Raw genomic sequence first — 17953 nt, 5'->3', positions numbered from 1 at the left:
AAACAATGAATATCGATGAAGTATATTGGCTGATGTAGCGTTATTTACTTTGAAGATTAAACGGAAATTAAAATGTTCATCCAACTTTGAATGCGTATGTATAAATGAAGTAGACTTTTTGGTAACATAGCTTTGAGCGAGATCGTCTGCGCAGATACCGACCACTTATGAGTTATTCTACCGGTAAACTGCAGTCCAATTATTCGCTGTCTGTCCATTTATTTGTCTATACATGGGCTTTCTCTTATTAAAATTACTATTAATAAAAGTTTTTGTAGTCTTATTTATTCATATTGGTCACTCAGGTCGAATGTGGATTTGGTGTACTTAAAATCAAATTATGGTTAAAAATAAAATAGGTTTTTTTTTTATAAAACTCAAAATTAAAAAATAGAAGTAAACCGTCGCATTTTAACATATCTAAGAAACTATATAAATGTAGCATAGAACCTTCGTCAGAGAATTAATTATACCAACATCGTGATTATAAATAAAAACTTTTTGAATTACTCACAATTATGCATAATCTAGAAAAATAAAAGCAAATTAAAAATAAATGTATTAAAACATCCATCGCAAATAATTGTTTTCTTATTTAGTAATCAACTATTAAAATAACTTTTGAAATATACAGCGAAGCAACTGAAGTATAAAATAAGAACTGAAATGAGAGCGTACAATTGTATTTTTTGTAATTTAAAAATCATAATTGAAATTACGATGCAGCAAGACGCTACATTCTTGAAAATTTTAACAAATATCGTTTTTTAATTATTTTATTATATGATCGCTTGCTTCACAAGTGAATGTTTGCATTAGATGTAGTTTTGTAATATAATTTTAAAGGGTATTAATATTATTATTTGCCATTAGTACTACTATTTACGCGTAAAAAAGTAATAAAAACGTGTTTATATAATTTAGTTGCTGCTCCTGCGGATTTAACTGAGCGAAATACCTAAATACTTAATACTGTACCTATAGCACAAAAACCATCACCCCTATTTTACTCCCTTTATTCACCCCGAATTTAAAAAAAAAGTTGCCTTTTTCCTTACAAAATTTCATCTAAATAGGTTTAGCGGTTTAAGCGTGACGAGGTAATGGGCAAAATACTTTTAGATTTTTTATTTATCTAATGAAGCTACTAAAAAAAAGAAAATCGATTGACATAGGTACAGGAAGAACAGATACACAACTATTTTCGACATGCCTGTTTATATGTACATATATAGATTATATAATAAGGTGTATATTTACTTTATTGACGTGATCCCGTAGTATGTTAGAGTACACCATTGCCATCGCCTCCAAAGCCATGAAGGTCATGCAGCCAACTACCCATGGAACGAGAAAGGCGACGTTTTCCTGAAACAAAATATGTTTACCTTGAGTTTATAAACATTGAACTTGTATTTTTATAATACGTCGTTAGTTTTCTATTTACGAAGTACCTTTAAAACCTCCGAAAGATTTAAACTTAATCTTACTACTTTATATATATACACTTAGTTATTATATACTTAGTTAGCATCTTAACTTAGATGCATCAACAAAATGAACAACATAAAAAAAACTATTAAATTCGTCGTAGTATTAATACATATGTATATATGTAATCATTGCATAGACTAAATCTTTATTATATATTATTATCTCTTAGATATTAATTATTCTAGTATAAATATGTATTATGTATTGATATTTCAATAATACAGCCTCTGTTAACTCAAATATTTGCAAATGAAACATCCTTTTATTTAATCAATTAAAATATTCAAATAATAAAATCAACAATAAACATTTCATAAATAATTATTACATTATTAAAAGATCTAAAGGACATGAGAAAATTGACATGACATGACAATTTACTTTTTTTTATATAATTTAGTATCTTGAGTCTTGAGCCGACTTCGTACGATTTCAAGGTTTCACGTGTAACCTACCCAGCGATAGATTTTTTATTGTGATAATTTTTCGGAGTAGTCGGCGGTTAATAAGAGATAATTTAACAAAATTCGATCAACTTTATATAGACTATTAAATTAACTATGAAGGTTTATATACTCCGTGCTTAATATTCAGGGATAATGCATGAATACAGTTCAAATGTAATCTTTGTTTTATGAGTTTGTTCAACTCGACTTTCACAGCTATTAAATAGAAAATGCTCCTTGAAATCACAGCGTGAGCTCGTAAATGCCTGATGCGTTGCTAACGATCCACTAAAGCAAAGTTCCTTCTTTTGTTCTTATAAAAATACGTCAAACTGTGTAACGTGTTTGATGTTAAAGTTACGTGTAATAAGAAAGGCTATGACTACATCTGAATTCAAATCTTTAAGCGATTTTATAAAACTGTAAAATTACCACTGATGACTGTTGCAGTTCTCTTGAGGTCAAGGTTTAAAGTTTATTCCATCACGCTGTTTCAATGCGTGTTGCTGTTTCAATGGATACAAATTTGACAAATTTTCATCCAAGACATGCAAATTTCATCACGATGTTTTCCTTCACAGCCGAGAGCGAGATGAATTATTAAAACACCGATTAATCATATGAAAATTCAGCGGTTCATGCCCGTGTTCGAATACAAAATGAATAAAGACATGTGATAAAATTTCATTTGACACTTTCGGTTTTCACACGATTTTTTTATTTGTCACAGAGTACGAGATGAAGTTTAAGAGTAATAATAATAAAAAAATATTTATTTACTTTCTTATAGTTTGTAAGATCTTGTGCATTTGCATACACGTCATCGAATTGGTACTCTTACAATTTTTTTTTTTTTGAGTTGCTAAAGCACTTGTTTTATGGAAAATTAGAAGTAACGACGGTACCACATACACCCAAAACCATGAAAACATAGAAAATAATGAACTTTTTCTACATCGACTCGGCCGGTAATCGAACCCGGGACCTCGGAGTAGCGTACCCATGAAAACCGGTGTACACACTACTCGACCACGGAGGTCGTCAAAGCTATAACCTCAGTAATTAGAATTAATTTACTTAATGCTATATAGAAGTAACACGAACAACACGTGTGTATCAATTTATTAATTATTTTACGTTCTTAAATAATTGTGAAATGTGAATGTGTCAGACGAGTTTAGAAAACAAATAAATAATGTATTCGTATCTGTTGACTGAAAACGTATTCTGTAGATTATATATTCACCTAGAATAGAATTCTAAATAAGAACGTACCCATTGAACAAGAGATTCAGATAAAAATGCTACGATTGGAGAATACGCAAGAATAATATTATCAGACATTTTCTTTTTTCATACAAAGAAAAAGATAAATATAAATTTCAAATTATTTAAACTCATATTTAGTAATTCTGTCTAATAAAAACCATCATCGCACCGGTACGTAAATATTTATTCCAATTAAATATATGACGGCGCATGATGTGCCATCTTGTTTGTTCATACTGGTTGGAAATGAGTGTCAATGGGAGTGAAGCGTCGCGTCGATGGTAGCACGGCAGTCATCTTGAATCGACAGTTACATTCAAGATTTCCCACGCACCACGTTTGCGACGAATCGCTAATTTCCAACATTATCTTTATTCTTTTGTAATAGATTCAGTGATTTATGCGTGTTTTTGTAAATGATTTATTTACGAATCGATATTGATGACTATTGTGAATATATCCGTGTAATTGATTTGTTTAATTAGAAACTAACTAAATTTGTGGATCGTTCATATAAAATCGTTTGAATATACGCCCACTTATCTCGAATAATCCTGATATTGCCAATAAAATGTCTATTTATATTTATCACGTGTTATTGTTTTTTTTTCTATAAATAAAACGTATTTACATACATAACGGCTTATTGCTATGTCATAGAATTATTTTAATGTTACCTGGAATAGTACTTGTACATGTAAAAGAGATTTATTCGCGATACCAAATGGTAACAATCATATTTTGATCAATGGTTAAATTTCTAACACCAATAATTATTGTTCGGTAAATTATTATCCTTTTTACTTAACCTAGTGTTATTTGAATCGTGTAAAGTTTGCAAGATGTTGGATTTTGTAAAATCCAGAGGTACCATTTCCTTGCCGAGTATTTTATCAATATATATTATTGTTTTGCTGTCAATTTCAATGTTAAGTAGGACAGCGTACGTACAGGCACAAGGGATAATATCTTAGAACCCATGGATGGCACGTTGACAGTATAAGAAATATATTACGCATTACTACTCAATCTATATTAGAATCAATCATAATCATATTATAATTTAGATTTTATGTGATTGGATGTGTCTACCTTATATATACATATACTTCTAAGTTATGTTGTCCGTGGTGGATGAAACAGCCGAATTCGATGAAATTTGGTTCAAATCAAGCTTGAACCCCAAGGAAGGACATGGACCACTTGTTAGAGAACTCGTTTTTTTTTTATAAAAGTTTTAATTCTGTTAAGTATTATAGAGTGTTAATAATCAATGAGAAAATATAACCCTTTGAAAATAAAAGAAATGAAAAATCATTATCAAATAATATCATTAAAATTAATGTTCTATAACATTCTTAAGCTTGATGAATCTAACAATCTTTGAAGCTATTAAGATAAGCTCTTTATTACTGCCGTACCAGCATGATAGAGTTATAAAGAAAACTCTGACTCTCTCGTGACTCTCGTAAACCATCACTTGACACTCGATCTCATTTCAGAACACTTTATAACACTTGCGAAAAATAAAACTCAGTTTCATCATGAAGAAAAATATACGAATAACTTTAGAAGCGAACGGTTGTAGTCTCCGGCGTAATATTTTTCAAGAAAATGCATAAAACAGCATCTATAACGGAATATCGAAAATGAAGGAGAGAATATTCCTACTAAGAATATCAAATAGTGACCGTATTTAGTCACCGGTTATATCGATAAAAGAAAATATTTTACAAGAATTAAAGGTTAAAACTAAAATTGCACTCAATATTTTAAACTAAAAAGCTTTTCAGCTGAAACATGAAATGCAAATTTGATTTTACAGATAACAGCTGAATGAACTATAAAATTATACTCACTTTATAAATTCCGTAAAATAGGAATATGCTGAGCACAATCATAAACATTTGTGTTCCAATGATTGCAAAATACGCTATCTGAACACCTGGAACAAACGAAATAATTTATTAGCAAACACATACCAATATACAAATATATCTTTAGACTTATGTAGAATTTATGGATATAAGTGATTTATTTTTCTTATGTGTATAATATTATTCTGATGCATATAATATACATTATCTGAGCCAATATTGTGAATTGTAATTAGTTATTCTTTGATTCAGTATGAGGCAGGATCGAATCATGTGTAAATATAGAAAAAAAATTATCCACTACATTGAACATTCACACTAAAAAGCTTTCAATAAAAAACACTGATTAGTGTTTTTTTTTTTTATTTTGAATTAAGAATGTTTTAGACTTGCGGTATAATATAGTTGTTTTACTCGTAATCTCATTAAAGTGTAGTATTATCGTAGCAATTAAGGTTGGCTAATTTTTTAGTAGACCAAACATTAAACGGGATTGCAATTCTAATGTACCAAGTATATTTCGTAGAAAGTAATTATAATTGATCAGCCTGTACCGATTTGATTATATTCTAAATATCATATATTTTCTAATAAAATTAATATTTCTGATGAAAATATATTAGACCAGTGGTTAGAACGCGTGCATCTTAACCGATGATTTCGGGTTCAAACCCAGGCAGGCACCACTGAATTTTTATTTGCTTAATTTGTGTTTATAATTCATCTCGAGCTCGGCGGTGAAGGGAAACATCGTGAGGAAACCTGCATGTGTCTAATTTCAACTAAATTCTGCCACATGTGTATTCCACCAACCCGCATTGGAGCAGCGTGGTGGCCTTATGAGGCCTTAGCCCAGCAGTGGGAAATTTACAGGCTGCTACTGTAATGTAAATGTGTAAAATCAAAATCATAAGTCACTACATAATTTCTTCATAAATCTAAGTTTTTCGGATCGTGATAAAATCAAAAATTACTGAACTGATTTTCACACTTTCAACATCAACAAATGGATTTATGTATTCATGTGGTTTAGGTGTACAATTAATGTAGGTTTTGTGTATATTGGCTGAAATATGATAATGATTGTTGAGGATGTCAGAATAAATCATACCGACTGAGCTTTACGGGAGAGTGCCGCGTAAATCATTAGTTATATCGTGTTTTATAGAAAAATAGATAGAAACGTTTTACGTAGACCCTTATTCTAGCGAAGCCGAGACGGAGAGCTAGTATATTATGAAACAAAATATAATATAATAATCTTTATTGGTTAGTGTAAAATTACAAAAAACAAACTAACCTAACTTCTATAAAATGTTCTATGTACAAAGGGGTGGTCCCTATTAGAAATATTAACCATCACTCCGAACGCTTACGCGCCACCAACCTTGGGAACTAAAGTATGATGTCATTTGCACCTATAATTGAAATGGTTCACAACACTCCTTCAAACTGGAACACAACAAAAGGTTAAGTAAGTATTATTGCTGTTTGGTGGTAAAATGCGTCATAACTGGGTTCTTAGGCGGGCTTGCACAAAGCCTCACCAGTAGGAGTACCACTTATTGTTTATTGTCCGTCTATAAGCAATTCTTCAAGCAATGTTATTAAAAATGTTGATTTATATAATTTTAGAGTATAATTATGCAAATAAATTATTAAAGATGGTCCAGTGGCTAGACAACGTGCATCTGAACCAAAGCTTGGAGATTCAAATCCAGGTTAGCTTTCATATACCTAATTTGTGTTTATAAATCCTTCGTGTGGAACATATTTTGTCGGATGATAATCTGCCACATGTGTATTCACCACATATTTAATTTTACTAATTAGTTTTTTATTAATAAAAAAATTAAAACCGTTTTAGCTTGGTAAATTGTTTTGGGTAGCCACAGATAAAAAAAGTAATAAAGTTTTGGGATTTCGACAAAAAATTAGAAATAATGGATAATTAGTTCTATAAAATGGCGTTGAAAAATTACAAAATGTTTATCTATTGTTTTTGTAAACTATTAGTGTTATGTCAAACTAACAAAGATCAAACATCACACAACAACAACAACAACAACACAACAAGAAATGTTTTATATATATCATTTAAAAAAACAAAGAAACATTTGCATTACAGTTCCTATAAAAAAAATTGTTCCATTTTTAAATATGGTTTTCGAATGTTATCGGATATTGCATGTATGAAACTGTCAGTTTTTGCGTTACAGGTTAATACACAAAAAATTTGCTTAAATCGTGCATCGGAACATTTTCGCTGTAGCAATTTAGCCCCGCTTAATTTTTTTGTAATAATACGGCAAAAATGTACATTTCATTTCGTATGAGTTCAAGCAAATAGTACGAACCTATCCGAATGAAATAACCTTTATCAGAAAATTTATTTATATAAAAATTTATATATGCAATATTCACACGAATTCTCGAAAATTCTAATAATATTTTGATATATTTTTATTTTATTCTGTTACGTAACAGAGTAAATAAGAGTTTTATTCAGATTGTAATCACGTACATCACGTAATCGATTCTGAAGTGTACAAACAAATCGAGTAAAATCGATCACATCGATTACCCGAAGGTATTTGCTTCGCTCGGCTTGAGAAAATATATGACGGAATTAAGTTGGAGGTCCCGTAGTAAATTGCATTAGAGTCGAAAATTCGATGCTCTAAATTAAATTACATGGATCATTGAAGAAACTAATTAAATTTCTTTACTTTTGCCTTTTTCTTTTACAGGTTAATTAACCTACTATTAAAAACACATTTTTTTTTTAATTATCGAATGAGACAAGGTACTTATCATGAAGATTTCTCCTTGACCAATTCCGGTCACGACAACCGTTAATTATAGATATTAAATAACCGGTCAAGTGCGAGACGGACTCACGTACGTACAATAATATTATCTATAAAACGGCAAAAACATACATGTCTGTTGTATGGGAGCCTTTTTTATGATATACATATGTTTGGTGACAGAATAACAGAGAGATGAACGGACAGCGATTTCTTAGAAATAGGGTCCACTTTGCCCTTTAAAAACACAACCCTAAAAATAACTCAATATCGGATATATTATATTAATATTACATGTTTCTTTAAAATTGCTGTAATTATTTATTTTTTTGGGTGCGGATGGTTGATTTTTTCAGACGCTACTAAAAACATTTTGTTATTATAGAACTTCAATTTAAGTAAACCTTTTGGATTAACTGTTACCCCTCCACCACCTTGTCATTTTGATGAATTGAATATTTGGCAATAATTAGTAGTAGTATATCTATAGCAGTAATAGCCAATATGTTTTGGTTAATTGTACAAAGTCTTATATAAAAAATAAAAGTGGGCTACAAGTGCTAAAACAATAATTTGATCACCTTAAAAAAAAAGTGAGGTTAAAGCCAAAGAAAACACGCTTCTTGTGTAACATACATTTTATTGTAGTAGTAAAACGTTGACTTTGAATTTTCATTTGAGAAGAAGGGTATCTGTTGAGTTTCCTGCCGGCCATTCTCGGTAGAATATCCATTCCGGGAACTTTCAATTTATCTTGTAAAATAAGGATTCAAGTGGGCTTGTATGGGCTTGCTTGAATAAACTACATATATTCTGATTTTGATATACGAAACATGTATGTGTCTATTGTCGGCCAATTTTTGTTGCTTTTCATATTTATTGCAAATTTTGTAACGGTTTTATATATTTTATATAAATTTATTAAAAACAGTTAAGAAATTTTGAAGGAACTAAATATTATATTGATAAAATCTGAACGAAATAAAATTTAATCTTCTAGTCTTTTTAATATCAATAATCTTTGAATGTTTATCCCTGGATATAATTCGATCAATATAATCCCGGATTAGAAAAGTATCGAAAATCAAATATTAAATATTTTTGTTTTCTGGTAAGAGTAAAACATGTTTTTAATGTATATCACTAGAAGGCATTTATTTATTTTTAGTCCCTCCGATGACTTCGGATGTGAATACTTTCTATATTTTTTTAAGAGGTTCCAGATCATCAAAGTGTTATACAAGTGCACTGTTCTTTTTTTTCTCCTTTTCTGACGTGTATCTATGCTAGTTGAATGCAAAATATTCTGTCAATGTCACGTGTAAAAGAGATGGTTATAGCTGCCTCATTTCAGCGATCAGTCAGCAGGCCAGATTCTAAATTTAAAAAAGTTTTTCTAAGTAGGTTTTACTATTTGTGTACATTTTAATGCATGTTCATGGAATAGTTGTTTTAATTAAAATCACATTTATTCTTTTAAATATTACTTACCAGTTTACGGACTGCTCGAGATAGTAGAAGGTTTATTTATTTTTCGAATTTGAATAATATGAATAAAATAAAATAATAAAATTCATAAAAAAAGTATGACATTATATTAAAAATTAATAAAGATTTTAACCGTTACCATATTTTCTTCGTTCAAACCATATCAAAGTATTTCAAAACTGTAACAGATCTATTAATAAACGTATTACAAAACTAGTTCATATATTGAAATGTCATTTGAAAGCTGTGTCTATTCTTGTTGAATATATGCCATATGTAGATTGGAAACATTGTTATCGCCTATCGACCCGTTCGTTCGTTTCTTGTACCCCTATTCTAGAATAGACGGATGGCTCAGTAAATTTACGCCGTAGCTCTTGGAATTTATAAAATTTACCACGAAGGTGCAATTTAAAAATAAAATAATGTAACAACGGACCAGTCGGAAAGAAGTCATAAAAGAAAAATCAACGATATAAAAAAAAAAAAAAAAAAACATTTCCTATAAATGAAAGTTGAATAAACTCTATCATAATTATCATATCATCATAGGTTATATACTGTGACTTCGAAACTATATTTTACAGTTCGGTCACATAATTTTAGAGATAACATCTCATTCTCCACTGTCTTAATTATCTTTGGGAGTCGATGTCCATAAACTCCGTTCTCGGAATGACACTAGGAATAGAAATTAAGGATTAAATGCATATCAAGTTTGTAGATCTCATAGTTCTTGTGGAATAGTTTGAAGTGAGCTATTTTTCAATCATAATAAGTTTTATGTGGGTTTGTAAACTGAGCCAAGGACACTAATCTGTGTCTGATGATTGTTCGTGTATTAATAAAAGGAAAGGCTTATACGTTACACAATAAAGATAAATGTTGTTGCTGACTTTCCATATACATTTTAAAGATCTACAATTTTTTTGTACAAAGTTTCCTTGTGTTTTTTATACTTTCGGCAGCATTAAAATAGTTTCGACCTATTATTTACTTTTCGACTACGTTTACAAAGGTAGCTGTATATACATATACATTATATAAAACGTCCTAAGTTGCCTAACTGCGTTTTTTAATAGTATGAACGTTTAATATCAATCAAATTTGTTTTATTTTAGACGTTTGAATTTGGAAGGAACAAACGAATGCAACAAACGTACCTGTTCGTAATATTTTTATTACAATTTTTCTAGTTCTTGGAGTATTAGTGTGTGGTGCTCGGTATGACGTCATATAGTCACGAGTTTACAAGGCACGTTTGCAGTCAAACTCAATTTGAAATATAGGAGTTTTGTCAAGTTTTAAATAATAATCCGTTATTTCGAAAGACAATTTAGACGAGGAACGGTAACAAAAGCATCAATTTGTATTTAAAAAATATATATATTTGGTTTGCAATTGGAGTTTTATGTGTTGATATTAACTTACAAATTATTGTGATTATTCAGATTGTTTGGTTTGGTTTTAATTATTGGTATAAAATGTTACCGTTTCTAGAATAATAATAAACATGTAAATAATATCGGGTTTAAGCACATTGAGAAAGTCAATGACTAGTTCGCTATCATTTCACGTGATCTGATCATGACGACGGGTCGTAGGAGCCCAACTTTATTAATCATATATCCAGAATTTGACACGTTTGAGTGCTCTCGACGAGTTGTTGTTAGTAAGTAGTTATCAGCCACAATAACCAACCGGAATAACAGATAAAAAACTAGTGTTATAGTAACAGGAAGGACAGACAACAGTCAGTAAATAAAAAATATATTACGAACTAGTTGCTATTGCCTCCCGTTTCAATGTTTAAAGAAATAAAATATTATGTATCATTTCTAGTTCAATTTCAAAGAGTATAAAAACTCCCTATATAATAAGATTCTAACTGCATAAAAATTCAATAAATTTATATTCATTTGTTCAACACGTAAAATATCATACTCATACCTATCGACATAATATCGATATTACTAGGGTCGTTTTATCGATACTTAAAAAAATGTGCGCCTGTATTATATTTTTTAAATTAAACAATACACATAATTGCAGACTATTTTAAAATGTCAAAAAATAATTTATTACATAAGGTATTTAGGCCTGTAAGTTTCCCACAGCTGGGCCAAGGCCTTTGAGGGCTCTCCCTTTGAGGAGCAAGTTGTACAATTTATTCATTAAAAATTACTTATTAAATTTTCTGAATGTGATTTGACACATTTCAGCATCGAAATGAAATAGAATTTTAAATTTTATCTTTAATCGTTAATTTTCATTTTCGTTATGATTTACACATGACAGATTGATTCGTTCTTCTTTGAAATGTGTTCATTTACCTTATTTAATATCGGCCTTCTTGTTAAATTAAACGTATGGTGTTATAATTACAAGATTACTTAGATGATATTACACTTGTACACTTAAAAAGAATCGAATAGCTTATTCCAATCGATGACTAGAGATAAACAAAAATATATTTATATATTCCATTGATTCGCTAATAGTTATAGTCTATGCTATATAATGCAAACAGTTCTTGATTAATATATCTTTATTGGTAATACAACACTGTTCCATTTTTTCCACTTACGTCCACTTTAACTTCCCAATTTTCAATAAGAACCTCTCTGACATTCATAACGCCATTGTTTCATGAACCCTTGACGAATACCATAGATTATTCGAGATCTCGACCAATGATGTCATGTCAATTCAATGTCAATGTGTATTTGTATCGTTACACGTCCTGCCATTGGAAAATCATGACGTAACACTTGGATTGATGTCATTAACAATTTTTATAATCACTAAATCGTTCTCGAATATAGCGTATTTCCTTTTGGAAGATTCTTTCCCGAAGTTTAATAATTCCATAAATTGTTTGCACTTACTGTATTAGTTCTATGATTTGATTTGAAAATAAAAAAAAAACATATAACACTAATTAAAAAATAATCTTATCATTAGAAGCAAATGTGGAAAAGCAACACACTCAACGTAATTATGTTTCAAAAGCTAAATTTTCCATTAAAGAAAAAAACATAGAAGACCAGACAAAATATGAAATGTATCTGATCAACTGGAGAACATTTTGCTTATGATATTCCTATGTCAAAGGTGTAGATTCTTCTACTAACGTAGATTTATATTTTATTTAAATAAAAGTATTCTAATAAGCGGGAAAGAAAATATAAGTATGCAAAGAATTTGCAGTAGCATTTAATTATGCTAAATTACTTGTGATATTATGAAAAGCCTGATTTCTTCTACTACCGTACAAATTACTAATTATTTTAATTTTAATAAACTATAAATTAAATACAAGTTTATAGAAAAAAGAAATTGCAGTAGTATTTAATTATGCAAGATGGCTAAGATTTTTTATACAATTTGATAATTTTTGCTTATTTCAAGTTAGTTTAATATTTAAAAAAAAGTTCTTTGTACCAGGAGCTGGCAGCCGAATACTGCATACATTGTAATTTATTGTACGTTTATGATTGGCTTATTAAATTAATTCAAATAAACTTGACTCGACTTGAAGTTATTTTCATTGTTACTGTCATTCCAAACTGGCTGCTGACGTGGTTTATATAATTAATTAGTTATAGTTACATCCCCATAGCTTTGAGAATTACGAAAACATGTTATCGGGGACAAAGGGAAAACGCAATTTAATTTTGTTATTTTTGTTTTTTTTTTTAATAGAAATAGGCCTTTACGCGTTCCCCCACTTGGTGTGGGGAGGATGTGGAGCTCGCCGGCGCTGAAAGTACCGGAATACCCACTAAAAGCACGTAATACCCATTATTTTCGGGGGACATCACGGGATCACTTGCACATACTACCGCTACGTTCCGACGGTACCTCTGCGGGCCTCCAAATCCTAGGGAGACGCGACGCAATGCCCGAGGATAACGTACCTTGAAGTTTATAATTTACAAATGTTTTGATATTTAATAGTTAGGTGGTCATCATCGGATAAATGAATTTGACTTTAATTTGAAGAATTGATGATTAGACTTTTTTATTTTCAAAATTTTAATTATATTTAAATTTGTGTACAATTTTAATTTTTCACGTGATAAATTCATGAGTATAGGAAAAAATGTAAGTACCTCGTTGGTCTATTGGCTAGGTACAAAGCCACAGAATCCCAAATTTTGAGTTCAAATCCCATTAATGATTATATTGAATTTTTATGTCGAAAAATTCTAGGCCAGTGTCTGGATGTTAGAATTAGTTAGTTAGTTAGTCTGTGCACTTTCGTGCCTCGGAAAGCAAGTCCCTTTGGCCCTGCACCTGATTATGTGAAAGGTCGTGTGAAGAATTATCTGAAGAGTGTACCTGTGTTTTGTTCAAACAAGTGTATAGGACTGTAATATTATGTACTCGGTTGGTCTCTTTGAGATTAGGAGCCGTGTCAGAAGCCGGCGTGGACGATATTATCATCATCAGGATAACATAGAACTCTTTGATTTTCAAAATTAACAAAAATTTCATTTTTGACTACTTTAGATTTGCTTTTGCTTTATTGTATTTAATAAAACATTATTTATTAGTGGTACTGCTTTGTGAAACCCCATCAGTATAGGTACAACCCACTCATCACAATTATATTCTACCACCAAGCAACGATACTTTGTATTGTTGTATTCCGGTATGAAGTGTGAATGAGCCAGTGTATAGACGCACAACACCTCGATGTAAGGTTTTTTTTTTACCGACATGTGGCCGATTTGTCCTTCCACCTACCCATGTCATAAACAAACAAGTTTCTGCCCGCAGTACGCATGTGCGTAGGTTACCTTTTATATACCCGACGTATATGCAAAATGACATGATGATCGATTCAATAGTAAAGGCATGAAACCGTCACAAACAGAAACATAAATATTATTGTTATATCAGTTGGGAAAGCTATATTGTGTGATTTCTTAACACAAAAGTAAATACCTATATATTTTCCTAAATACGCAATTAAATATCGATATTTTAAAAAGTAACGGTTATAAAAATATCGTTCTTTAGTACCTATTCATTAGAAACTTTTCATATAGTTGTGTAAAATTAGCCGCTCTACCCCATTAGTAAATGAAGACTCCAGATCAATATTACCATTAGGCGTATTTGCTCTCAGACTATCAAAGAAAAAAAAAACAATATACATTAGTATTGTTAATTTTGTAAAACGGCTTTGTGTTACAAACCCTTTTCATCTAAAATAAATCCGTGTTCAATGGTGTACGTATTTATATATATATATATAAAAAAATTATAATCTCATTTAGCGTTATTCGAAATTTTTATTTTTTTTTATTTTAAGTTATTGCATTGCGCAAAGTTCTCAATTCGTCTGCCAAGTTAAGAGTTTTTTCAAGAAGTCAAAAAGTGAGTGAAAATTAATTTGAAACATACAAATATAGATACCGTTTTAGGTAATGTAGAGACAAATATAACTTACCGTAATAGACATCGTCAAGTTCTTTGTATCTTTTGGCGTTAACACCAATCCTCCAACTGTATAAAAGCACCACCAGGATTGATATATTCTGTAACAAATTTACATTACTGTATTACAAATTATTATTTAACTTATATTTAGAACTAAGACATGAACTACTAAAAAAGTGTAAAGCAATAATAATTTGCCGTTATTAATTACATTGCAGTTTCTGCCATCTGAACGAATCGGACACATCTAATATAAATTAATTAAAAAAAAAGGAATGAAAATATGTACATTGAATATTAAATAGTGATTCCGTAATAGACTCACACAAAAAGTTGGTAAAAAAAATTTACCCCCGTTTGATTTCTCGGTTTTCGAAAGAGCTCTGATGCATTTCTTGGTATGCGTACAAACTGATCAGAAAGTGTTTTATTTCTAGTAATATTTTTTTAGATCATAAAATATGTTTGAAATATGTTCATGCATGTACTACAATGTAAAATATAATGATTATTATCCTGATATATTTTTTTTAAATTGCACGTTGTGTAACGAAACAATTGCCGGATAGCATTTATTTATTTTTTATTATCTATTTGATAAAATACATTTTGCCAAAGCGATAACAATTTAAAAATCGCTCTCTGATTATTCTGTCATATAATTATACGCCAGAAAGAGATAAAAAAAATATATAGTATTATTATTACTATTTCAACTTGCTTGATGTGTTTTGCTTTTGCTATTTGTTGTTAAGAATTCGACCGTGCCTGTTAGGTGATTTTGCGCTTCTCTCCAAAGATTTTTATAATTATTTCTTTAACTTTGTTTATTTGTTTTGTATAAATTTTCGCCTGAGCTAAGACTGGGGCGACGATCCTAAGAGATGTTGCTTAATCGTTACAATCTACAAAGCAAACTCATCTCGCAACATGGTAACCGTTGCTGCAGGTATGTACTGAGTTATTTACACAGCAGATATACGATGCACGGCATTATAATACATTGAAAACATTACGAATAATAAATACGTATATGCTCAGGGCATTAAGATTTATCTTTAGATGAAATTAAGATTTATAATTAATAAGTACCAACTTATGACTTTGCGAGAGGGACAAAGTTCTATAGAGATTCGAACATTGTCCTTTTATTTTTATGACTTTTTGTTTTACTTCTATAGCAAAGTAGCCAATATCATATGGAATACAGTGTGTGTGCACTACAGTTGCACACTCATAATCCAATGGAACACAACCAACTCATCAATCCGCTCTCCAGCCTGATAAGCTACCCACTGGAGTCTAAACCAATGAGGCATTTATCAATAAAAATTGTAATTAATTATAATACTGACATCCATAATTTAAGCAGCATTTGTTTATCTTAATAAACGACAATCTGCCTAAGCCTTATATACTGTTATGAGTATTGACAACAATGACGTATTTGAATTGGGTACGCGCAAACAAAACTAGAAGGGTAAAGGATATATGGGTGTCGTTAAATCTGAGGCGATATTTGCATAAGATTCGTACGGATATAATTATGCAGGTCGTATGCAAATATACTCAAATCACAAGACGTGCCGTGCGAGTTTATTTCACGTAGCGTTTTATACGAAGACACATTTATAGTCAAAATATAGTCAAAACTTATGTCATTAATCCTTTTGAGTAGTTATTTTATAATCTTTCGACGCCGTAAAAAAAACTTTGAAATCAAAATATACTTTATTCAATTAGGCTTTTACAAGCCCTTTTGAGACGTCATTTTACAAATTATATTAAATGAAGCTACCATCAAAATAATGTTAGTTAAATGCAATTATATATGTATATAATATATCCTACCTGGAAATCAACAAGTATTAGCTCCACGATTTTTTATCTATACATGTAATAGGGTAAAGGGTGAGTCTTTACAATACACGCACACAGGACACAAGACCTTAATTCCCAAGGTTGGTGGCGTATTGGTTCTTATGTCTTTGGGTTATAGTTACCATTTACCATCAGGTGGCCAATGCCAGTCTCCCTAAGATAAAATAAAAAACTTTTCTTCGCACACAGATCTTTCTTCTGAATATCGCGTACGTATTTGCAAACATGTACAAAATTCGTAGTCATTTTTTTAGAACTACATAGTTGTCAATACGTACCTTTTGGCCTTTTGGCAGTTCGCATTCGTTTTTAAATTTTTGATTAGAGAGCGACTTGTAGTTAGAGGGTTGGTTAAGTCTGACATTCGAGATTATTGGCGTCAGAGGGTATTGAGTGATATTTGGAGGTGTTTTTATGTTAATCATTTGATTAACATATAAAGATTATATATATATATATATAAATTAAATTGAAAAGTAGATTACTTTAGAAGATAAACTGAAGTCAGTGATGAAATTTTGTCTAACATACTTGTTTGAATAATTTCGAGTAGGTACAACAGTTCATTCAACGTTTGCCTACTCTTGTCATTTCCGACAGACACCCAATCGTTAAATCTACGAAAACCAGAATTTACTGTCTTAGAAGTGTGTAAGGAAATTGTTACAAAGCACATAAGCACAACTACAATCAAGCAGTGGATCCTTTAAGATTAAAAAAATAGGTAGTAATATCGCCTAAGAGGAAGAATGGAGGTTTGGATTAGGAAATTTAGTTTACTGATTAACTAAATATTTGAAAACACATTTTCAAGGTGTTGATGACGTAATCCGTACGAGCCAATCCGGGAGTAAAGACTAGCTTACAGACACTAACAGATATGTATGTAAGTACATAAGTACCTACATACATTTAATAAACTCTCTCCGTCGTATTCGGGCATAAATATTGATGTACACTAAAGGCGCCATTAGAATGTGGCGTCAGGATCTCATACAAGTGGACATGAATAGCAAACACATTGTCCACACAGATTATGGTATAGTTTATAAGATGACATTCTCGTATTACGTAAGTGGGATTCAGTGTGGGTGGGATTATATATTTCCTTGTATCTATATAGGTATTACTTATGTAAGACTTCTGTTTGTTTATTATGAATTCACGTTAAAAAAATCGAGAGATATCGAAATTCCCAATTAAGATAGCTTATTGTTTGCGTATCAATAACGGATTA

The 17953-nt window shown here is 30.5% G+C and overlaps 1 protein-coding gene across 1 annotated transcript in view; it reads right to left on the bottom strand.

Moving 5' to 3' along the window:
• Window positions 1–17953, bottom strand: part of LOC125077843 — a 43345-nt gene that overhangs the window by 12663 nt on the left and 12729 nt on the right. Inside the window, exons 3-5 of the mRNA XM_047689930.1 lie at window positions 14846–14933; window positions 5069–5154; window positions 1261–1368 (exon numbers count right to left, since the gene is read on the bottom strand). Coding sequence (XP_047545886.1) covers window positions 1261–1368; window positions 5069–5154; window positions 14846–14933 — 282 coding nt within the window. The remainder of the gene's footprint in view (window positions 1–1260; window positions 1369–5068; window positions 5155–14845; window positions 14934–17953) is intronic.

The sequence above is a fragment of the Vanessa atalanta genome, chromosome 4, assembly GCF_905147765.1.
Source record: "Vanessa atalanta chromosome 4, ilVanAtal1.2, whole genome shotgun sequence".
Taxonomy (NCBI): Eukaryota; Metazoa; Arthropoda; class Insecta; order Lepidoptera; family Nymphalidae; genus Vanessa; species Vanessa atalanta.
Note: the sequence above shows the minus strand (reverse complement) of the source record. Positions and strands in the feature narration are given on the sequence as shown.